At 39.5% G+C, this 23,464-nt stretch overlaps 3 protein-coding genes across 5 annotated transcripts; 2 read left to right on the top strand and 1 right to left on the bottom strand.

Moving 5' to 3' along the window:
* Window positions 1–6,615: 6,615 nt before the first annotated feature.
* Window positions 6,616–8,718, top strand: LOC121783575 (pentatricopeptide repeat-containing protein At1g31920). Its single transcript, XM_042181690.1, has one exon. It carries the CDS (start codon window positions 6,763–6,765, stop codon window positions 8,593–8,595), a length of 1,833 nt encoding a protein of 610 aa, XP_042037624.1. The 5' UTR covers window positions 6,616–6,762; the 3' UTR covers window positions 8,596–8,718.
* A 4,182-nt stretch (window positions 8,719–12,900) lies between these two features.
* LOC121783536 (bZIP transcription factor 16-like) lies at window positions 12,901–17,192 on the top strand. 3 transcript variants are annotated; one of them, XM_042181632.1, is made up of 14 exons: window positions 12,901–13,047; window positions 13,170–13,304; window positions 13,730–13,855; window positions 13,941–13,994; window positions 14,081–14,155; window positions 14,333–14,422; window positions 14,526–14,585; window positions 14,688–14,857; window positions 15,098–15,152; window positions 15,461–15,497; window positions 15,585–15,871; window positions 16,255–16,332; window positions 16,418–16,543; window positions 16,810–17,192. In XM_042181632.1, exons 3-14 carry the CDS (start codon window positions 13,781–13,783, stop codon window positions 16,888–16,890), a joined length of 1,188 nt encoding a protein of 395 aa, XP_042037566.1. In that variant the 5' UTR covers window positions 12,901–13,047; window positions 13,170–13,304; window positions 13,730–13,780; the 3' UTR covers window positions 16,891–17,192. The 3 variants fall into 3 exon arrangements, with proteins under 3 accessions (XP_042037566.1, XP_042037567.1, XP_042037569.1); XM_042181633.1 differs by having other exon boundaries at window positions 12,943–13,047; window positions 13,210–13,304; XM_042181635.1 differs by lacking the exon at window positions 12,901–13,047 and having other exon boundaries at window positions 13,056–13,304.
* A 1,043-nt stretch (window positions 17,193–18,235) lies between these two features.
* Window positions 18,236–22,585, bottom strand: LOC121783535 (auxin response factor 9-like). Its single transcript, XM_042181631.1, has 14 exons — window positions 22,173–22,585; window positions 21,960–22,078; window positions 21,656–21,751; window positions 21,470–21,526; window positions 21,183–21,335; window positions 20,995–21,079; window positions 20,709–20,799; window positions 20,448–20,612; window positions 20,236–20,349; window positions 20,075–20,147; window positions 19,836–19,989; window positions 19,170–19,747; window positions 18,862–19,049; window positions 18,236–18,775 (listed from the first exon to the last, which is right to left on the bottom strand). Exons 1-14 carry the CDS (start codon window positions 22,225–22,227, stop codon window positions 18,640–18,642), a joined length of 2,064 nt encoding a protein of 687 aa, XP_042037565.1. The 5' UTR covers window positions 22,228–22,585; the 3' UTR covers window positions 18,236–18,639.
* Window positions 22,586–23,464: the final 879 nt, after the last annotated feature.

The raw sequence follows: 23,464 nt of genomic DNA, 5'->3' as shown, positions 1-23,464 counted from the left end.
CAGCAACGGAGGAGAAGGTTCGACACTGTCATCCTTCTTCTTTCGTCTATCATATCCTTTGAGGTTTCGTTCGCCACCACTGTCATAGTAGAAACAACTCTCCATAATCGTATAATTCTGGCTGCTGCAGTGAGTGTAGAACCGCCGTCCTGCTGCAATTTTTTTTGGTGGAGAAGACTCTTAGTTCGAATTACTTAGGTTAAAATTGGGGATAGTGGGAGGTGAAGGAAGGATTCCCGTAAAACTATCTGTGGGATTTAATTTGATTAACTAATTTACTAATAAGGAGTATATTTGTTCTTTTAAATTAGAATATTAATTAACTATGTTAATTAAGTTAAAAATTTAGGATTCCCGATAAATCCATTTGTGGGATTTAATTTGTTTAACTAATATTAATATTTTATCTTTTAAATTAGATTAATAATTAACTTGGTTAATTAAATTCATAATTAAGTCATTAATTATGGTCAAATTAGATTTGACAGTTAACTTTAACGGAGGTGTTAACTTTGGACCAAAACATAATGTTTGGGACTAAAAAGTTACATACTTAATGTAAGGGACTAAAAAGTTTTTTAAGGCAAATGTAAAGGACCAATTATGGACTTTAGTCTAATATTTATTACGATTGACTATTTCATAAAAGCGACGTACAGTATAACTTTTTTTTTTCTAAATTTTCATTTTTAACATAAGGTGTGACTCCCTTCGTCCATTAGTACAAAGTTTAGTTTGATTGGACACGAATTTTAAGAAATGTAGTGGAAGGTGAGTAGATTATTACTCATATTTTTATATATTAATTCTATAATGAAAGATATGAGTGGGATATAGTTAGTAAAATATGAGGAGTGAGTCAATTACCAAAAGTTATACTAGTACTATTAAAAAAGTAGACATAATGAATATGGCAAAATGAAACGATTTTTAGTGAAAAGGGAAAGTCTTACTTCGATTTTTCTACACTTCTAGTAGTATTAATTTAAATTCATGAGCTTTCCAAAAATACCTTTATTTGGATAATGTAATGCAATATATAGTCATAAGTTTGAAAGAACATGCTTTTTGATTCACCTCAAATAGCACCGAATAAAAGCCTGAAAACTTAATAGTAAATCCTAAAGTTTACAGTTGCTAATTTGCTATCTCGAAAGATTATATTAAAAAATGATTTAATGCATGACAAAATACAGTGGCTTTACGGTCAGGGGAGTATATTAAAAAATACTTTTAATTAATCGAAAATCAAAGCACATTGTCAATCATTAAAATATGCATGCTTGTAATTCCAATTTTAATAAGGGATTCGTGCTTATTATCATTTTATCTCATCGATTATGAGCGTCCGCAATGGAGCGGACGATAGGTCGCCCGATGCCTTGGGCGCGCCATCGTCCGCCCATTATGGGTGCGCAGACGATGCAACTTTTATTTTATTTTTTAATTCCGAAAAATTTATTTATATAAATACCCCCTACCCCACCTTCATTTGTAACCTTTCCATTCACTTTTCCACACTCAAATTACACTATAAAATGGATTCTGGTGAATACCCAAGTCCGAATAGTCCGATGTTTGGGGGTGGAGCGTACAAGGTGCCACCTCCGGAAACGAATGAAGAGTACGCCCCCGGGAGGACGAACTACCAACCGGATGAAACCCTCGTCTTGGCGAGGTGTTGGGTGGATATTTCGGAGGATCCGATATTCGCGAACAACCAAAAGCAGGTTGCGTACTGGGAGCGCATCGCCGAGCGCTACAATGAGGCGAAGCCGCCTATGGCGTACAAGCGCCATAGTGATACGATCCCATATCTTAGGAACAATTATTTAGTAATCTTTGATTCACCAAATCTTTCTTGTTAGTTAGGGTTTAGTATTATATATAGGATAGATTGTTATCATTTTATGCAATCAATGAATGAATGAATGAAAATCAATCTTTTGCCCAACAAACATGTTGAGAATTATCTTTTGCTAAGATCTCGTGCTGCCCGACGGAGATGAACTCCCGCGCACAGCCGGTTCTTGCTACCGCCGATCCTTCGCTAGGACGCCGGAGAAAGGGGATACGACGTAGGGTCGTATCATCTGGTGCTTTCATCCTGTGTAACTCATGAAACGATTTAACAACAACGGAAGGGAGCGCTGGGGTGCTTCTCGCCCGGATACCTTCCCGAACGGATCTTCCCGTCGCCAACACCCTGTTGGCTGTCGCGATCCCACCAATTACCAACGCCAGCAGTTTGACGAAAGTGAATTCGAGAGTAGACCCATGGACGAGATGCGTCCCGATGATTCGGTTGGTAACAAACTGGATCGATTGATGGATAGGATGGATAAATTAGATGCTTGGAGAGAGGAGACGGACCGGCGGTTTGAGGATTTGGAACTTGCAATCCCGCGCGTGTTCAGCCAGCCGCTTGCCTGCGATGACGACGATGAATAGGAGTATGAGGATTATCGTCGCAAACGTAATTGGAATAGTAATCACCACATGGGATCGGTCCAAACCCGTCGCCCCACCTGTTGGTATCCTCCCAGTGATCGACCACGGCAGAGTTGCCAGTTGTACGACCCACCACAGTCACAGAGGCCCCCTTGTTGGGAACCACCGCCTCGCCGTGCATCACGAGAATATTCGGACTCCTCATATGTACCGCCGTGGCAGGCGCGCTTCACCAACGTGGAGTCCTCATCAATATATGGGCAACCGCACTTCACCAACAGGGATTCCTCATATGTACCGCCGAGGCAATACAATACCTCGACTATTAGGCAACCCACCTATTCGTCGGACGTACCACCACGAAATCCCCCAGAAATGGATCGTTTGAAGCTTTTCGACAGAGACGGCATTTCTTCAGACGACGACCTGTCCAAAATTGAAATCAACCAGGAATTTGCCAAAAACAAGAAGTGAGAGGAACTGCATAGGTACGAAGCGCTCAAGAAGCAGGGCAGAGTCGACTCGTCGGCCTCGGATTCAGAGGAATCGTCGTCTGGGGAGGAGGAGTTGAAGAAACCGAGTAAGAAGACTGACGCCAATTTTTTTGATGTGTTGATTAAGGTGAAAAATCAAGACCCGATTTTGAGGGAGCAAGATGCGAAATTGTTCGAATCCGATGACGAGGATAGTGATGAAGAGGATGGAAGTGGGGATAATGGAGAGAACAATAAGTTGAAGAGTTATTCGCACGAGCAGAAGGAGCTGAGGAAGCAGATTGTGAAATCTCTGGAGGAGGGGAAATCGGACGATAATAAGGAGCTGCCACATGGAGGATTTATGAAGTGCTTGCTAGCCACAAAGACATTTAACATCGGGCTAAACATGCCGGCAAATCCTGTTGTCTTCACGAATGTTCAGGAATTTGATGGGGATTACTATGTCAGGAGACGTTTGCCTATTTGGCGTGTGTTCGATCCAGGAGGAGACGCCTCACCAAAGCTTTTGCTTCCGACTATCGTCGTTGCTTCGTAATTTCCACCTTGAGGACAAGGCGGATTTCAACCGTGGGGGAGTTGATACGATCCCATATCTTAGGAACAATTATTTAGTAATCTTTGATTCACCAAATCTTTCTTGTTAGTTAGGGTTTAGTATTATATATAGGATAGATTGTTATCATTTTATGCAATCAATGAATGAATGAATGAAAATCAATCTTTTGCCCAACAAACATGTTGAGAATTATCTTTTGCTAAGATCTCGTGCTGCCCGACGGAGAGGAACTCCCGCGCACAGCCGGTTCTTGCTACCGCCGATCCTTCGCTAGGACGCCGGAGAAAGGGGATACGACGTAGGGTCGTATCACATAGGGAGCAGCTCCGCAAGCACTGGGATCAGGTGAAGAAGCAAGTCAACCTGTTCTCGGCGGAGTACGAGAAGTGCTCGAGGGAGCAGGGAAGCGGCGAGAGCGCGATGTGCGCGATAGAGCACTGTTGTCGTACCAGTCAATGTACGGCGACTTCAAGCATTTCAACATTTGGGCGCTCTTGAAGGACAAGCAGAAGTTCCAGGGCGGGATTCTGCCATCGGCTGTGCCAAAGAGGACGAGGACCACCGAAGCCGGTGCTTACACAAGCAGCAAAAGCAGCGCATATCCGGTGGACCTCAGCCGGACGATGTACGAGGAGGAGGAGAGTTCCGGCACACCGGTGTCTTCCCGACGTCCCATTGGCGTCAAGGCTGCGAAGAACAAGGGGAAGGCGAAGGCGACATCCTCCTCGCAAGCCGCGGCCGCCCCCCATCGCCAATCCCGACCCCGACCCCGGCGGCACTTGCATACCCGGAGTTGGCAGCGGCCGCCAACTGGAGGACGTTGTTGGACACAGACAACGCCCTCATGCAATGTCAAGACCCGGCCAAAGCTGAATACCTCCAGGGGATGATCGATGAGTTGCACCGCAAGTTGGGACTTTTGTAGAGTAGTCAACTTTTTTTTCATTTCTAACTCGTGTAAAACATTTTTTAATCAATGTAAGATTTGCCGTTTTTAATTAATCGTGGTATTTTTTAATTATTTTGCATTGACATATTTGAAAATATTTAAATTAATTAACAAAACAATAGTGAAACCTATAGGGCGATCTTTAGAGCGGCTTATAGGGCGCCCCACTGCAGGTGGAAGGGTAGGAGGATAAAATGCTGATGTGGCAGTGCATAGGCGGGCTTTAGGACGTCCCTTAGGGCGCCCCATTGCTAATGCTCTAAAGCGTGGACAAAACTCGTCGAATTTGACTTGCGACTTTTCATAATGCGTTTATTTTTTTTTATTATCAAAATACACCATTACTTATGTTGTGAGTCTAATCATACGATAAAAAATGTAATTATGTTATATACCGAACAAATATAAGTGTAATTACATCGTGATCACACCTAATTAATAGCCGGTAAACACCGACTTCTAAACTTTATTAGTTACCACCATCATGATTAGTCAAACCAATTATAAAAGTTGTTGGCTGACCCATTAAAAAGACCCCCAAAAAAAAAGTAGTAGTACTACTATGTGTATTAAGTCGTAAATCCACATACATTTGTGCATGATTATAAAAATTTTCATTGTTGGGGTATAAAATATAAATAGTATCCTTCCGATCATGTAAAATTTTGAGTTTACCGTACCCCAATATTAATAGTATTATTAAAAATAAAAATTACTAGTATTATCTTAGTTGAGGTATAACCGACATTAATAACGAGCGACATACATATATTATTATACGAAAAAAACGCAAATTAAGCAATCAAATGTGACATAATGCTGACCAGTTAGGTGCGTACGGACAAGCATATCGTTAATATTTTTAATTGTAAATTAATGCCAAAATTCTTGTAGTCATGTATTTATATCATAAAAAACATCTGAAAAATGGGGGAAAAAGTAAGCATAAGATTCCAAGATAACTTAATTGCTTATTTTAAGACGTAATACAATCAACCAAGTGATCATAGTTGGTTGTCAAATTGTCCTTTAGATACCAAAACCCATATTTAATAATAATTGAGCCATAAATACCCAACTACTATCATTTGAAAATAATATTCAACCCTCTAGCCGATATAAACAACCAACTAGTCCACATCTATGTGCTACTGATAGTAATAATTCCATTATACATAGAAATGTTAGGTTTCATATCCAATGTAAACAACCAATTAGTCCACATTTATTTGGGAGCATTATCTCATTTAATATTGTGTTTTTATTGAAAAAATTTAAACAATTCGGAAGAATCTCTACTATTTACTATGTGGAATCCAATTGGACCGAGCAATTCGGTTTTGATTTCGGTTGGTCAAGAAATAAAATCGAATGAATTTTCTTCACAAAAAGTAGCTGGTTTAAATTAATATTGTTTCGAATATTCAATACCGAATTAAATTTGGTTTGGTTAAACCTATTAGTTTAGTTAGCTTCAAACTTTATGCATTTTATTTTCATGGCTCCATTTTAACAATATGGACCACAACTACAAGCCCAAAAATAAAAAATATTAACGGCCCAATTGACTACCAAGTTTTTTTATGGTTAAAATTTTTTTAATTCCCAAATCAAGCACTCTTAAATTTGACCTGGTAAACTTTCATCACTTTAGGCGAATTTATGGAATAAAGTGCAAAAAAAATCATTAACATTTATTGGATTCTCATATAGCCTCCGGGAGGGGTCTCCGCCCCATGAGAGTAGGAAAATTTCATTAAATTTGATTTTTGAAGCTGTCATCGACTTTACGGTGCAGCAAATATGTCCTAATGCTTAGGATGTGGTTCCCTTTCATTCTTTGTCTGCATTTATTGACGATCATCGCAATATCTTTATCTTTTTGCGTGCGATAATCCTCAGTATCACGAGTTCTGCTTTCAGAATCATTGAACTATTAATTCAGATATAAGACATTGTAATTTTGAACCGTGACTATAGTACATAAATTTCTCACTATGAATTTGGAGTATAAAAAACAGTATTTGTGGCTTTAAACCTAGCCATGTGATTGGCCACGAGCAGTGTAAAGGAATTCCTGTGGAGCCCACAGTCATGCAATAACATTATCTTATCCACTAATATCTCCGAACCATATGACATGTAAATTTTTCTGGCTGAAATCCCCATTCCAAATTCTTGGATCACATTCAATTCAACAAACACGAATCCCACTACACTCCCAACATTTCTTCTTAATCAAACTCATAAAAAAAATCCCAAAAAGTTTCAAGCGACGACATGATTGCATCAGATGTTTAACCGAGAGCATGGTGGTGGCATACGTGCTGAATCAGCCCCATGAATTCATAACACACAACCAAACTTATCCAAAAATCCCAGAAACCGATCACCACTCTAATCAAAAGGAGCACGAATGCATCTCCCTGATCAAGAAATGCAAGAATTTGGATGAATTCAAGCAAATCCATGGCCATGTCTTCAAGCTTGGGCTCCTCTGGAGCAGCTCATTCTGCGCCAGCAATCTCATCTCAACATGTGCCCTGTCACAGTGGGGAAGCATGGACTACGCCTGCTCGATTTTCGACCAACTCGACGATCCATGCTCATTCGACTTCAACACCATCATCAGAGGCCACACCATGGAGATGAGCTCGGACCAGGCATTGCTTGCCTATCTTGACATGCTCGAGATAGGCGTGGAGCCGGACAGTTTCACATACCCACCTCTGCTTAAGGCGTGCGCGTCTCTATCAGCGGCCGGTGAAGGAATGCAGATCCATGGACATGTTTTTAAGCATGGATTGGTGGGAGATGTGTTTGTGCACAATAGTTTGATCAATATGTATGGGAAGTGTGGCCTTTTGAGGGATTCTTGCGCGGTTTTCGATCAGATGGAGGTGAAGACTGTGGCTTCTTGGAGTGCTGTCATTGCTGCTCATGCTAGTTTAGGAATGTGGGGTGAGTGTTTGAGGCTGTTTTTTTGTATGATTCGCGATGGCGGGTGGAGGCCGGAGGAGAGTGTTTTGGTCAGTGTGTTGTCTGCTTGCACTCATTTGGGGAGACTGGATTTGGGAAGGTGCATTCATGGCTATTTGGTTAGGAATTTGAGTGGTTTGAATGCTGCAGTTGAGACTGCTGTGGTGGATATGTACATTAGATGTGGGAGTTTGGAGAAAGGGATGTCTCTGTTTCAAGAAATGGTTGGTAAGAATCATAAGTCATTTAGTGTGGCTATATCAGGGCTGGCGAGTCACGGGCGTAGTGTGGAGGCTTTGGTGGTTTTCGAGGAGATGATTAAGGTGGGATTGAGGCCGGACGATGTGGTGTATGTTAGCGTGTTGAGTGCTTGTAGCCATGCCGGTTTAGTTCAAGAAGGGGTGAAGTATTTTGAGAGAATGAGAAAAGAGCATAGGATCGAACCAACGGTGCAGCACTATGGTTGTATGGTTGATCTGATGGGGCGAGCCGGGTTGGTAGATGAGGCTCATGAGCTCATCAAGGGGATGCCTATGGCTCCTAATGACGTCGTGTGGCGTAGCCTTCTCAGCGCGTGCAAGATCCATCAGAATCTTGAATTAGGGGAGGTGGCAGCTGAGAGATTGATGGAGCTCAATGGAAAAAATGCAGTGGATTATCTGATGTTGTGTAGTATCTATGCACAAGCCGGGAGGTGGGAGGATGTGTCGCTGGGTTGGGTTAGGATGGGTCGTGTGGGAGTAGGCAAGGAGGCTGGGACGAGCGCTGTTTTGGTGGGGGGGAAGCTGCATAGGTTTGTGTCCAACGACGCGTTGCATCATCCTCTGCGGGGGGAGATACGTGAGATGGTACACCAGATGGAGTGGCAGCTGAGGTTCGAGGGGTACGAGGCGGATACGTCGCAGGTGGTGATGAATGTGGGGGAAGAGGAGAAGAGGGAGAGGCTGAGGGGACATAGCCAGAAGCTGGCTATTGCTTTTGCATTGGTTAGTACTTCAAAAGGGAGTGTTGTGAGGATTGTGAGGAATGTGAGGATGTGTAGTGATTGTCACACTTATACTAAGATGATATCTGTGATTTATGAGAGGCATATCATAGTTAGGGATGGGAATGTGTACCATCATTTCAAACATGGGACTTGTTCTTGTAGAGATTATTGGTAAATTTTGATGTCTTTTTTTTTTTATGCATACTTACTAGTTAGTTAAGTGTCGTTTGAGTTGTTTTCAAATATTTTCTGAATAATATAGCATGCCGCCTCCTCGTCTTGCCGGGGACGATCTCAAGACACGCGTCGTGGATGCCCTTAGGAGATATTACTACAAAGAAAAGGAATTTGGGATATTTATTGGACTTAATGACGTGTATACAGTTTGAGGCACAAATACAGATTGATTATTGATATGAATAAATTGAACTAAGGTTATATTGAAAATTTATAACCTAAATTCTTTTAAGTTCGATAGGTCAAAAAATATATATATTTCCAATCCAATATAAATATAATTATTCAAAAAAATTGAGAGAATGGGCCCATTTTAGCTGAAATCATCATTGTAACTTAATTCTGAAACTTCATTACGTTAGTTTTGAACTTAGTATAATGTTTTGTTTCAAATGCTTGTGAAATGTGATTATATTTCTATTCCCAAAGTGCACTCATTACTTCATCGCTGTCATTTTACGCCAATATTTAATGGAAATGTATGAAATGATGTAAAAAAAAACAGTTATTATAAGTTGATATTTAAATGACAAGCAATATTTTTAAAGATTTAGTAAGATGTCAATTGTCAAGTGTCTTGATTGAGAAAACATGACTCATACTGTACATCTTTTGCTATAAGTATAAAACTATTGTTAAGATTGGATGACTAAACCGATCAACAACGAAGAACACTTTCTTCTCCGAGAACTCAACGAACAAATAACCAAAACTATGAGAGATTGCAGAATTGAGTGAACACAGCAGTTTACGTGGTTCGGTTCAATCGAACCTACGTCCACGGGAGAATCACGAACACTTTATTTCTCACTATCGGGGTTTACAATCGCACAACTCCAAGAATGCACTCTAGAATCGATATTTCACTCTTCACTCAAGAACTCTCATCAAGAACAAAGGTGAAAACTCTAATCGACTCCTCACAAAGATAATGCACACTCTCTTTGATCTGTTGTAACTGCTATGAGCTGTTATAAGCTTTATATCACAGCTCCTTGGACTCTTAAAACATCCAAACCGCTTTCACAACCGAACCGTCCGTTGATAGCCGTTGCAGCCAACTTTTGAATCTGTAGTCTCAGATTTTGCTATTCAGTCCCTGAACGTCTCTCGGTTATTTATTTAAGTATCCACCTTTCAACAAATCTCCACCTTGGATCTTGAATTGAAATAACAGTCGATCATCTTCTCCAAAACCTCAAACCTTAGTATCTTACCAGATTCACTAGCTCCAAACAATACTTCAACTTGGAACTAGGAATGGCCTTGGTTAGCATGTCTGCAGCATTATCCTCTGTAGAAACTTTCTGAATTCTCACCCTTCCCTTGCTTACTTCATCTCTGATGAAATGCAACTTCACATCCACATGCTTGGATCTCTCATGGAAAGTTTGATGCTTGGATAAGCATATTGCACTATTGTTGTCACACATGATTGTCACTGCATCTTGCCTTACTCCAAAATCAGAAAGTATGCCCTTCAACCAGAAACTCTCCTTTACCGCCTCTGCCATGGCTATATACTCAGCCTCTGTCGTGGGGAGAGCTACTACAGACTGCAGGTTTGATTTCCAACTCACGGCTGAGCCATAAAGGCTAAACACATAACCAGATTGCGATTTTCTGGTGTCTTGGCTCACAGCAAAATCTGAATCACAATACCCCATTACAGCATCAGTTTCATTATCAAACTTCTGGCCACCATCAAACAATATGCTGTAGTCAGATGCCCCCTTTAGATACCTTAAAATCCATTTTAATCCATGCCAATGTTCCATCCCGGGATCTGCCATGAATCTGCTCGTGACACTGATGGCATGGCTAATATCCGGCCTTGAGCACACCATAGTATACATGATGCTTCCAACAATGCTTGCATAGGGTATCTTCATCATCTCCCTTCTTTGCTCATCCGTCTTTGGACATTGTATGGATGACAATTTAAATTGTTGTGACAGTGGCACTGTGACTGATCTGGTATCCTTCATCTGAAATCTCTCAAGGAGTTTGTTGATGTATTCTTTCTGGGAAAGCCATAACCTCTTCTCCTTTCTACATCTAATAATATCCATGCCTAGAATCCTTTTAGCATCTCCCAAGTCCTTCATTTCAAATTCTGATTCTAGCTCATTCTTGATATTCTGAATCTCAGACATTGTTGCTGCTGCTATAAGCATATCGTCCACATAAAGCAATAGATATGCAGAAGCCATTTTCCCTTTCCTCTTGATGAAAACGCAGCTGTCATACAAGGATTTCTCAAATCCCACTCTCTGTATAAACTCATCAAATCTGATGTACCACTGTCTTGAACTCTGTCTCAGTCCATACAAGCTTCTCTTGAGCTGACAGACTTTCTCTTCTTCTCCCTTCTTCACAAAACCCTCTGGCTGCTCCATGTATATCATTTCCTCTAACTCTCCATTTAGGAAAGCCGTTTTCACATCCATCTGTTGGAGTTCCCAGTCCCTGTGAGCAACAATGGCTAGCAATATCCTTATTGAGCTATGCTTCACCACAGGAGAGAATATATCATTATAATCAATGCCTTCTCTCTGTGTGTATCCCTTAGCCACCAGCCTAGCCTTATACCTCACTTCATTATTTCTGAAAGCTTCTATCTTTTTCTTGTACACCCATTTGCAACCAATACATTTTTGGTGCCTTGGTCTTAATACCAGAATCCAGGTATGATTCTTGTACAAGGAATCGATTTCCTCTTGCATGGCCTTGAGCCACCTATCCTTCTCTCGGCTTCTAATTGCCTCCTTATAGGTTGAGGGTTCATGATATTCAATTTCTTCTGCAACTGTGAGCGCATAGTATAACATGTCATAGTCACTGAACCTTGATGGGAGCTTAATCTGTCTCTTCGGCTTATCCCTTGCTATAACATGACTTTCCTGCCTCTCACTTGATTGCTCTGTCTGAAATGTAGGTGGAGACTCCTCACTTGGTGCATCAACATCACCATCCTTCTGCTCATCCCCAGTGAGCTCCACCTCAAAATGAGTAGTCTCCAGTTTCTGAGCCAGATATGGCATCTCATCTTCCTTGAATACCACATCCCTACTGATTACAACTTGCCCCAAACCTTTCTCTGTGCACCACAGCCTGTAGCCTTTTACCCCCCTCTGATAACCCAACATGACACATTTTAATGCTCTTGGATCCAGCTTAGTTCTCTTGGCATGAGCATACACCCTACACCCAAAACTCTTCAACTTTGTGTAGTCTCCTGCAGATCCGTACCATCTCATATCAGGTGTATCATTCTCAATCGAAGCTGATGGGCTCTTGTTGATGAGAACCACAGCTGTAGATGCAGCCTCGGCCAATAGAACCATTTTGGAAAGGCTCAGGTGCATGCTTATTTCATCAGGCATGCCAATTTGTTAAGATTGGATGACTAAACCGATCAACAACGAAGAACACTTTCTTCTCCGAGAACTCAACGAACAAATAACCAAAACTATGAGAGATTGCAGAATTGAGTGAACACAGCAGTTTACGTGGTTCGGTTCAATCGAACCTACGTCCACGGGAGAATCACGAACACTTTATTTCTCACTATCGGGGTTTACAATCGCACAACTCCAAGAATGCACTCTAGAATCGATATTTCACTCTTCACTCAAGAACTCTCATCAAGAACAAAGGTGAAAACTCTAATCGACTCCTCACAAAGATAATGCACACTCTCTTTGATCTGTTGTAACTGCTATGAGCTGTTATAAGCTTTATATCACAGCTCCTTGGACTCTTAAAACATCCAAACCGCTTTCACAACCGAACCGTCCGTTGATAGCCGTTGCAGCCAACTTTTGAATCTGTAGTCTCAGATTTTGCTATTCAGTCCCTGAACGTCTCTCGGTTATTTATTTAAGTATCCACCTTTCAACAACTATATCATTTTTAAGAAAAAATCAATTAGGACAGGAAATTCAAACTTGAGCAAAAATAAAATTTAGGGTGATTGACCCGAAAAATCATAAATGTGGGATAGTAATATGCTTCTTCTATATTCAATAGATCAAAATTCAAATCAGAGAAATCATTTGATCATTTAAAAAAAGATAAAAATAAGACTTTTAAGTCATGTCATGGATAAAATTTAATGATTTCACTAGTGATTAATATATATACAAGTACTAATAATTTATTCCAACATATAGAAAATCGACAGTTAGGCCCAAATGTACCGTGTACGTTCAAATAAATGGGCCATCCGAGTCGGATCCTAATCCATATGGAGCGACCCGGGGACTGACTCCATCTCAGCCGTTAAACAGTCCACGATTTGGATCCAATCATCAACCCTTAAATCCACGGTGGACACCACATCGGCGCTCTCTTCCTCTCTCTGCAAATCATCGGGACAACGACACAGGTCAGCAATGTCGACGATCTCACAAACCAAGCTCTAATTTTCCCTCTCTTGATTCCCCCAACTCCGGATTTCGAAAAATTGCTGAATTTTAGCTTGTTTCTTATGCCCCTTCCCCTTTGTAGATGACACGTTTGTTTAATTGCAAAGTTGTTTGAATTCCAGTTTGGAGTTAGATAAGGAGCGGGATTCTAGCCGTTGTGAAGCTGAGTTGACTCACTGGTCGTATTCACCGTGTTGGAGCTCCTTGTCTATTAGCGGTATATAATTATTTTGGACTTATAGAAAGCTTGAATCATTGTCTTTGACAAGCTCTGTAATTATTTGTGTTGGATTCCATCGCTATCTTTCGGCCTTCGCTTTGTTTTTTTTTCCTTTTCCGATGATCATTTTGATTGGTTATAATTTTCCGCGGATAATTGAGAATTTTAACTATTCATTAACTTAGTTGGATTTAGTTGTGGCTATTTAGTTTAAGAGTGCGATCAGTATGAGGCTGAAGACTTTGGCTGGTGAATGCTTTTTGCTTAGACGGACTGCATGTGCTTCAATGGCTTGTTAGATGTTAGAGCCATGTGCAAAAGACATTGGCTTTGTGCATCTGAATCTGTGTCTATCAGAATTAGAATTTTGTTTGATTTTTTTCTAGTTTGTTAATAATTTGTGTATGACATTTTTGTGGCAGAATGATTGGAAGTGGATACTAGCAAATTTAGAAGTAAGTTTAATTTGAATCATGAGTGGCAGTGATGTGGATAAAACTCCTAAAGAGGGGAAAGAACCAAAGGAGCCAAAAACCCCTTCTGCACAGGTTGGGCATGAACCTTTGGGTCAAAATATACAGTTTTGTTCGTGTTTTTGTTAATTAAAATGTAGGTATTTTTTGGAATTTTCAGGAACAGGCATCTTCTGCATCTGGTGCAGTTCCGGCAGATTGGTCTGGGTTTCAGGTTAACATCTTTTGAGAGATACTCATATAGTCTTCTTTCCACTGTTGATATCGACATAGTAGGTTGTTTCTGGTTGTTTTTTGCAGACATATTCTCCTTTGCCTCCACATGGGTTCTTAGCATCGAGTCCACAGGCACACCCCTACATGTGGGGAGTTCAGGTATGAAGTGCAATTTGGAAAGTCTGATAGTCTTTCTTTGCCAAGAATTATCTGTGTTAAGCACTCCTCTCTTGTTAAATAGAACTTGACTTTGCTTAGCTTTTATTGCTGTTCAATTCTTGATCCTTTGTAAACATGGTTCGTTGCTTAGTTGCATGCTTACTCTGGTCTTTGCAGCAATTCATTCCACCATATGGCACTCCACCACATCCATATGTCGCCATGTATCCCCCTGGGGGTATATACGGCCATCCAACTATGGCTCCGGTATTTCCTTACTGGCATCCTTTTCTTTTTTTTTCTTTTCAGCCGCATGATTCATGCTGTCCAGAGATACTCATAACCCTTCATTTTCATTTGAACATTTTAGGGATCTTATCCTTTTAGTCCTTTTGCCATGCCTTCTCCTAATGGTATTGTTGAAGCCCCAGTGAGTCATCTTGTTTCTTCTTCTTCTGCTCTCTCTCTCTCTCTAAGTTATCCCCAGTTACCCAATAAACTAATCATAAATGTTTTCCAAATGTATATATAGTGCAATGTTCCAGGAAACGTGGAGGTAGATGGAAAGTCGTCTGAGGGAAAGGGGAAACTGCCCATCAAAAGATCCAAGGGAAGTTTGGGAAGTTTAAATATGATTACAGCGAAGAATGATGAACCTGGCAAAGCATCAGGTGCCACAGCAAATGGTGTGCACCCTAAAAGGTAGACTCTTTAGTTCTCACAAACATTTCTTTCATATGGTAGATATTTTTATTCTTTATTCTCTTGTTTTTTGCTTATTTTAACTCGAGGTTCTTTTAATTGGTTGTCTTTCTCATTTCTCATGTTCTAACTTTTAATCAGCGATATTTCTGCTCTCGTACATTTTTATGACTTAAGATTATTGGTGCCTTTATTATGCATCTTTGTCATCTCAATGCATTCTGCTGTTCAAATGTGCAGTGCTGGGACTGCAAGTGAAGGTTCTAGTGAAGGAAGTGATGAAAATTCTCAAAATGTAAGTTTTATTGTAACTGCCGTCACTAATTTCATGCAATGATTAGGGAATGTGTACTATTTGTTTAGGGGGAAGATACCAAAAAAAATGCTGGAAGAAGAGAACTGATTTTGTTTGAACTCTGTCTGCCTTTGCCTGTCATGTCATCCGTGATATATTTTTTGCTAAAACATACGGCTTGTCGAAATGTGTCTTCTATTGTTGGATAACCCATCTCAAAATTCTCATCTTGGCAAGTTTATTGATCAGATCACTCTTATTTTACATCCTGTTAATCAGTTAATTAAATGTTTGAATACATATTACAGGAATCTCAAGAGAAGTCTAGCGGCTGGCCAGATTCCGGTGTGTTTTTAAGGAGTTCTACGATTCTTTTCTGCAAACTCAATTTCTCTATGATCTTTCTTTGACCCTTGTGTTATTTCGCAACAGCTGAACCACCTCAGAGTGGTGGTGCACCTAATAATTCTCAAAATGGTACATCTCATGCAATGGCAAATCAAGCTGTGGCTATGGTGCCAATGCCAGCACCAGCAGTGGGAGCTGTTAGTGGTGTTCCAGGCCCCACTACCAACTTAAATATTGGAATGGATTACTGGGGTGCTGGTCAGTCATCTGCTATGCCCGCAATGCGAGGAAAGGTCCCTGCTACTCCGGCAGCTGGAGGAATTGGCGCTACAGGATCACGAGACAACATGCAATCACAACTTTGGATTCAGGTTTCCCTTTCTTTATATTTTTTGTTTAATACTGTCTTCTTGTTGAAATGGAACTACACGGGTTAGTTTAAATAGATTGTAGTACTAGTTTAAACTCATAAAAGAAGATGCACCTTTGATTTCTTTTTCCTTAGGGATTCTTTCAGCCAGTAATATGGCTTTGTTCATGCATAGTGGTAACTTGTGAGTTGTGACACTGCAGTTTCATAGTTGTCGCACGGTGTGAAGGATATTTCTAAATGTGTACCTATTTAATTTAATCTCTTTAACTTTGATCAATCGTCTAAACTTTTCTTTGGAAAAATGTTGCATCAGTGTGGTCGTTCTTTTTAATTTAATATTTTCCAAAATTTTGACTATGTATACGTTTACTGAGAGTTCAGGATGAAAGGGAGCTAAAAAAACAGAGAAGAAAGCAGTCAAACCGGGAATCTGCTCGTAGATCTAGACTGCGCAAGCAGGTCACTCCCAGTTCCGTCCCTTTATATGGTATTGATTAATGGTTCAAGTATTTAATGCTGTTTATGGTTTATTCCTATTGAATAGGCGGAATGCGATGAACTGGCCCAGCGTACTGAAGCTTTAAACGAGGAAAATGCAACACTTAAGGCTGAAGTGTCACGTATGAAAAGCAAGAATGAGCAACTTGCTGCTCAGAATGCATCTTTAAAGGTATTTCCTGGATTTTAATCAATAATTCATCAAATGTTTTGTTCGTGGGTTCATGCTATTATATCTTTTCGGCACTTATTAAGCTTAGAACTGGCAAAGTGCTATTAGCTATTGGTTTCTGTTTCCATAGTACGACAAAGTATTATTTTCATTTGGAAAGTGTGCTCGTGAGGGAAGGGGATCAAGACTGTAGAAGTATTGTTCTGCATGTGTGTGCTTTTCCGATGATTTTATCTTCTGATGGAGTGGGTATATTGGTTTAACAGGAGAGACTTGGCGAAGTTAGTGGCGAGGAAGATCCTAGGTGCAGTAGGGACGAGCAACGGGCAAGCAACAACGATGCCTAGTAGTCTCTGGCCCCCAATTTTACTGGTGTTGTTGCTGAATTAGCTTGATCTAACTTTCCATGACAGGGAAGCTGATATTACGTAGTATGTAGCTAATATTCGTCAACGTGACCGTTTTAATTTGGACGTCATCGGTCATTCTCGCCGTGGCCAGTGTTTTGTGGCCAGGGAAGACAGGTGGTGCGTAGAGCAGAGCTCGTATATATGCTTTACCCCCAATTCTGTGAAAAAGGGGTGTATTCTTATTAATTTGTTTGTTGCTCACAAATGGTTGGATGGGAAAAGGCTAATTTGGAGAATAATCCTAGTAGTATTGCATATGGATTCTTCTTTTTCATTTGCATTTCTTACATCTTATGTAAGTTGTAAAGCTTTATAAGTCGTGTCAAATCATCAATTTATTCATAATGCATACGTAGATATGAGATTTCCTATCATACATAAAATCTTGTTGATTTCTTGAAATGCGATGAGTTTCAGACAAATGCAACTCAGTAGTAAGAAAGGTTGTTGCAGCATTGTAAAGCAGAGGCAGTGTAGTGGTTGTAGTTGGTAATGGATGACATATAAAAATAGAAAGTAAATCTCAATCCCAAAATAATTGGGGGTGGAGCTGCCTACTGTGAGGTCCATGGTTGTTCCAAATGCTGAAATTAAGAAAGTTTTCTGACTTTTATATGCTAGTGGTGGAATTGATTCGTTCGATCCCCGACTCCACTTGAATCTGCCATACTATTCAAGATGTTAAATGTGGCTAAAGGGAGAATGCCAAAGGTGCCATATGACCCATATCCGCCTACTTCAATACCAAATAATGATTTTTAAAAATGCAGTACTACTATTTATATAAATAAGTTATTATACCGTACCGACCCACCCCTGGCCCATATCCGCCTACGTCAATACCAAATAATGATTTTTAAAAATGTAGTACTACTATTTATATAAATAAGTTATTATAATAGTGGTATCATAGAACTTGTTCAACAATTTCAAAGAAATGAAGCTTTAGAAAATGGACAAGTGATAGTGGATAAATAAATTATAACAGTCAATTATTTGCTTTAAATATTTAATAAAATGCTAAATAATTATACGAAATTCCAATGCTACTAAGTTTAAATTAAGGTGGTTTTATGCCCTCATTACTTGCAACTTTTCATTGTAGTAGAGTGACCATCACTGAATTTAGTGTTCTCGAAAGCTATGGATGGATTCATACCACCAAATTTTAAAGAATAATTTTATTAAACCACGAAGTTCATTTCCATTAAAGTTGAGTGACATACGACGCAGATTACCTTCTTTAAATATTCAAATTGCATAATTTAAGAAAACAGCAGAATAAAAAGCATTAATCAGTCCTATATTTGACACTTACAGAGAAAAAAAGAAGATTCTGTTTTAGCAGATGCCAAACACAAATACAACTAGTATTTACAGAGTAGGGTGCGAATGGCTTTCTCCACATCCAAATTCACCACAAACACACTACTATTCACAGGTTCTACTTCTACTCCATCGATTAGTTGCTACTCAGTCTCGTCGTACCTAAAATGAGCCAAAAGATTCACTACGGCATTTCAACTGGCTTCTGCCATCCCGAAGTTAGCATCCTTGTTGATTTAAACAACAAGAAACCTGCTCCAGCAACCAAACAAGTTTCCTTTACTTGAGGCTGTCCGCATCAAGAATCTACGATAGAAGAAATTCAAGCGCGAGTCACAAGGAGTGGTAGGCGAGTTGATCTTAATCTCCAATGTTTTCTAAGCTGAAGCCAGTTCCTTCACATTCTGTTGCGGATAGAGGGAGCTTGTTTGCTTTCATTTTCTTGACATCCTGGCTAGAACAGATGAAAATTCTCCTAACCATGTTGCAGAATTCTCTGCAGAAAGATGATGATATATCATTTATATGAACTAGAGAGAATTATGAAACATGTTAATATAACAAGGGGCAAGGCAAACTTACGGCCACGGATCATCGCCCACAAGCATCATGTCTCCTTCATCATCCGTAAACACAATTTCCCATTTATTTCGTGACTGCAGCTCCCCCTTAATCTCAAACATTTCTTCCAACTCAGTTATAAGATTATCGTATCCATTCAAAGTTGTCAAATCCACTGCTCGACCAACAGCAACCCCTTGCATTTGCACCTTCTCAAAGCATTTTCATGTCAAATACACAAATAAGATGCAAGTAATATTTCAAGGCAAGTAACATGTAAATGCTAAGAAAGAAGATTCACTTTCAGTTTACAATCATCTTTCGTATACCTTGGTGCGGCTTCTGGAGGAGTTGCTCTGTCTACTCTGAACCTCCTTTGTTGGTACTTGCAACTGATCTTGCCTCAAGTCTCTAAACTCCTTTGAAACACTAGATTTTTGTTCTAAATCAGCTGAGGATAGCGCACTTGAGATGTGTAGTTCACTATTATCCTTTGGTATATCAGCTAATCTTGAAGGAGCTACTGATGGCCTCTTCAAATCAAACCCAAACAACCTGCATGATGCCAAAGCATCTGGTTTCCTCACATCAGTACAGCCAGTGGTAGGGGAACTAAACTGTCTTCCTGAGTTTGGAGCTGAATGGTTTGAAATAACCGACCAAACTGAAGCACTTTTACTCTCTTCAGTTTCTTCAGCATGCACATGAACGGGAGGTTTCCACCCCATATCAGTATGAGTGGTTGATGCACCATCATTGCGGTGTTTCATAGGTGTGACGCCAGCATCTGTTTGTTTAGTATGCGAATTAGTGATGCAGCTGCTTCGTTGTCCTTCAAAACTGTGATTTACTTGATGGCCATCATGAGCCAGGTTCCATGTAGGTGATGCGCTTGAAGATATAGTTTCTACAACATTACAATAACAAATGTAGTAAGATATTGTACAAATATAGAAAGCAAACAGAATATCAAAATTTAGTGGAAAGCAACCAACCAGGAACAGCGATTTCAATATGTGGCCGAAGCCTTTTATTCTTCATGGTAGGCGGCTGGACTAGAGTTGGAGGTATTGATGCAACAAATGGCTCTATCTCCCATGGAGAAACCCTTTCTGGTCTTGGGATGGATGCTGGTTCATCCCATTGAACCTGAGAACAAAAGAGAAAATGTGTAAAGGTCTTCAGCAATAAACAGCAGAATACGGGATATTAGAATATGCACCAAGTCCCAAACCTTCAATGTCCTCCATTTTGAATCATTCCAGTGAGGTGACATATCTTCAACCCCAACAATCGTTCCTGAGAACCTGATAGAACAAAGAAATAAGAACTTTTAGCAACTCAATTAAGGTACCACTGTACCAACTATGCAGTTAACGTCTATATTTGTTCAACCTTCTCTCAGGAGAATCATCTCCCTCAAAACGCATCTTGAATCTCATGCCGATTCCAAAGTCATGATTAATGGCTTCCAGATATTTGTTCAAGCCTATGATGAACTGACTAGTCCTAAAATTCGAAGACACAAAAAAAGTCAAGAGGAGCAGAATTGAAAAATGACTTATCATAAAAAGCTAGGTTGCAACTTAAAAGGAGTTTGTTCAAACCTTGGCTTGTAATAAACAACAAAGATGGTCTGAGTCATGACAGCATGTGACGCTGTAGCAAGCACTCCTAGGTGCATGCTTTGACTTGATATCACTGAAGATGGTATGGAAAGCTGTTGGCGAGCATGGCGTCTGACCCCAACGCGCAATTCCCCAGTCTCTCCCCTAGAAAAACAAAGGTATATGCATGAACTCAACTCAGAGAACGCGAACCCTCATGATGAAGTGGTGTTCACTCAATATATCAACATTTATAAGTACCTTAGAAATACAAAAGAGTCACCAGTGACTATACGCTTAGAAGTGACAAATGTACTCCATCCTGTAGTTAGCAAATGCCTCCTAGGTTGACCTGTTCGTTTAAAGTGAAATATATATATCAATTTCCTACTAAATAAATAAAATATACACTAATATTATGCCTGCGTAGCTACTTTTTGTATGCCTACTAAAAGGCCCAGGTGAATAAATTTCTTTATAAAGTCTCAAAACAACATTAATGACTCCTAGAGCAAGCAATAACCAGAAGGCAAAAAAAGTAAATCACCTCTAAATATATGCTTGAATTGCCATTCATTTCCATGTAGATCCTTGGCAATCAATTCCTGTGTTGGAGTCTGCTGGTTCATATCCTGATAGGAGAACAAGCAGTGTCAGCAAATATAGAAAATTATCACTGGATATCTATGAATACAGGTATATATATGCATGTATACATCATAGAGGAAACATTACCAATGGGGGGAGGCACTCATTTGCATGTTTACGAAGGACAGAAAATCCACCATGCGTGCTGGTATCAGAAGCAGTCAAAACTTTGCAGAACGAATGAACTGCAGGTCTAGGAGGCTCATCAATAGGACTATCCGGACTTCTTGGCTCGCTTTGCTACAAATAGTTTTACCCGGTTACATTTTAAAGTTGCTAAGCAGAAGGATGCCTTACGAGCTGGGCGCTATGAACTAAGAAACAATATGGCACTTTTCACAAAAACAAGAGAGCAAAGGAAAATCAGTACTTACATCTGATTCTGGCATCAAAGTAATTTGTGCATAAACTTCATCGGTGTCTTTTTCAGCCTACATAGTTTTATACAAAAAAAAACTGTGAATCGCTTACCACTCAATAATTGAATCAATAACCGCAGGTTCTGAGTTGCTCATTCAAAGTAAACTGGTAATAATTGGAAGCTAGAAAGAGGCAATTACCAGTAACTGAATGTTGAAAACTCGACAAAGGATCTTCGGAGGCAAATTGAACATCGGTATCCTTTGATTCAATTCCTGATTTGTAGATGCCTCCAACTAACACATCCCAAAAACAGCATGAGTTTCACATATCAGATAAAATCCAACAGAAATTCCAGATATGGCAATAAAATGAAATCACATAATTATTCAACTTCTAGTCATAACCCACTCAAAGATCTGAACATTTTGTAACCCCTCCCACAATTTCAAGAAAAATTAAAAACAAAATTAAAAACGATTCCATTTTCAAGCATTAACAGACCTGCTCCATGTGACCTTGTGGGAAATAGTAAACTCTTTCTCCAGACTTAGGAACATCCACCAAAGGCCCTGCACAACCCCTCCATAGCTCCTCATACAACGCATCCTTAACAGAAACCCCTGAAAATTCACAAAAAAATCTAAATTAAATTCACAAAATAACATGAAAAACAAATAAATTCAGAAGAAATGAGGGGCTATTCTAAAAATTTACCTTCAGCTGAAAAACCATGCTGCTGCTGCTGAGAAACTGAGCACCAATTCGCCATAGCTGAGACAACACGAGCACCTTTCCTCTTTTCGACTAAAAATTAGCTACAAATCCCCAATCAAACACTCTCACACATATAGATGTACAATACACAATGCATCCAGCTAAATAATCAACGTAATTACAGCGAAATACAAAACCCTGGAAAATCTCAGCAGATGACCAAGTTTTGTTAAGAAAAGCTGAAATAGTTTCCTACTTTGGTTGAGAAGGTGGGATAGCGAGAGCAACGGCGTCACGGATTCCGAAGAAACAGCTTAATTAGCTACTTTCTCTCTCTAGAGTATAGAGAGGGGTGGGTGTTGTAAATTAATGTGGTGTTGGTGTTGGTGTTGGTGTTGGGTTTGCTAGAAGTCTAGAACGTGGGTTTGATTGTCTCCTTTTTCACTGCAACACGCAGAGAGCGTGTGGTTGCGAAACTAACCATGGTTAAACCCTTAACCAGAGTCGGACGGCTGCGATGACGCCACCTTTTGGCGCAAAATTTGGTGGTACGTCTATTTTTTCAATACTTATCTCATTTTGTACTTCTGTCGTTGCCAATGCCAACATTACTATATTTTGTCTCGTGTTTCTCAATTATTAACACTCTATTTATTTACTCATATTTAATCTAATTCAATTCTACCATACCTATGCTTACTCTTGTCACAAAAATACAGACATTTTTAAACAATATTAATTCTAATGTGAAATTGGTACAACAAAAAAATTAAAAATAATAACTAAAGTATTATCAATCAAAAATAAAACTCACCTACATAGGAAAAATATATATTTACCAAAAATAAGTGTACACTAATTTTTATAGGACAGACAAAATAAAAAAAAAGAATTTATTTTTATGGCACTATACTAGTACTCCTATTTTATAGTAAAGTACTTATACTCCAATTTTGTATGTTAAATAAAAATAAATAAAATAGAAAACAGTAATAAAAACAGATAGTACGTACTATAATTAAAGTATTTTACGGAGTATACAGTAAGAGTGTCCACTATAAGACGGACACCCTCAATAGCCCCGCCCCAGTTTTTGTCCATAGCCCCAGTTTTATTGTCCATAGCTCCAAAATTTTGTTTCCGCCAATATAGTGGACACCTCCAATGGTCCCTAAATTTTATAATCAATTTTAATTTTATAATGTTTCAAGCAATTATGAATAAATTTATCGGGCTATACGTAATTAGAAGAAGACGACTATACGTGAAGAAATTAAAATTAAAATTAAACA

The sequence above is a fragment of the Salvia splendens genome, chromosome 21 (genome assembly GCF_004379255.2).
Source record: "Salvia splendens isolate huo1 chromosome 21, SspV2, whole genome shotgun sequence".
Lineage (NCBI taxonomy): Eukaryota > Viridiplantae > Streptophyta > Magnoliopsida > Lamiales > Lamiaceae > Salvia > Salvia splendens.
Note: the sequence above shows the minus strand (reverse complement) of the source record. Positions and strands in the feature narration are given on the sequence as shown.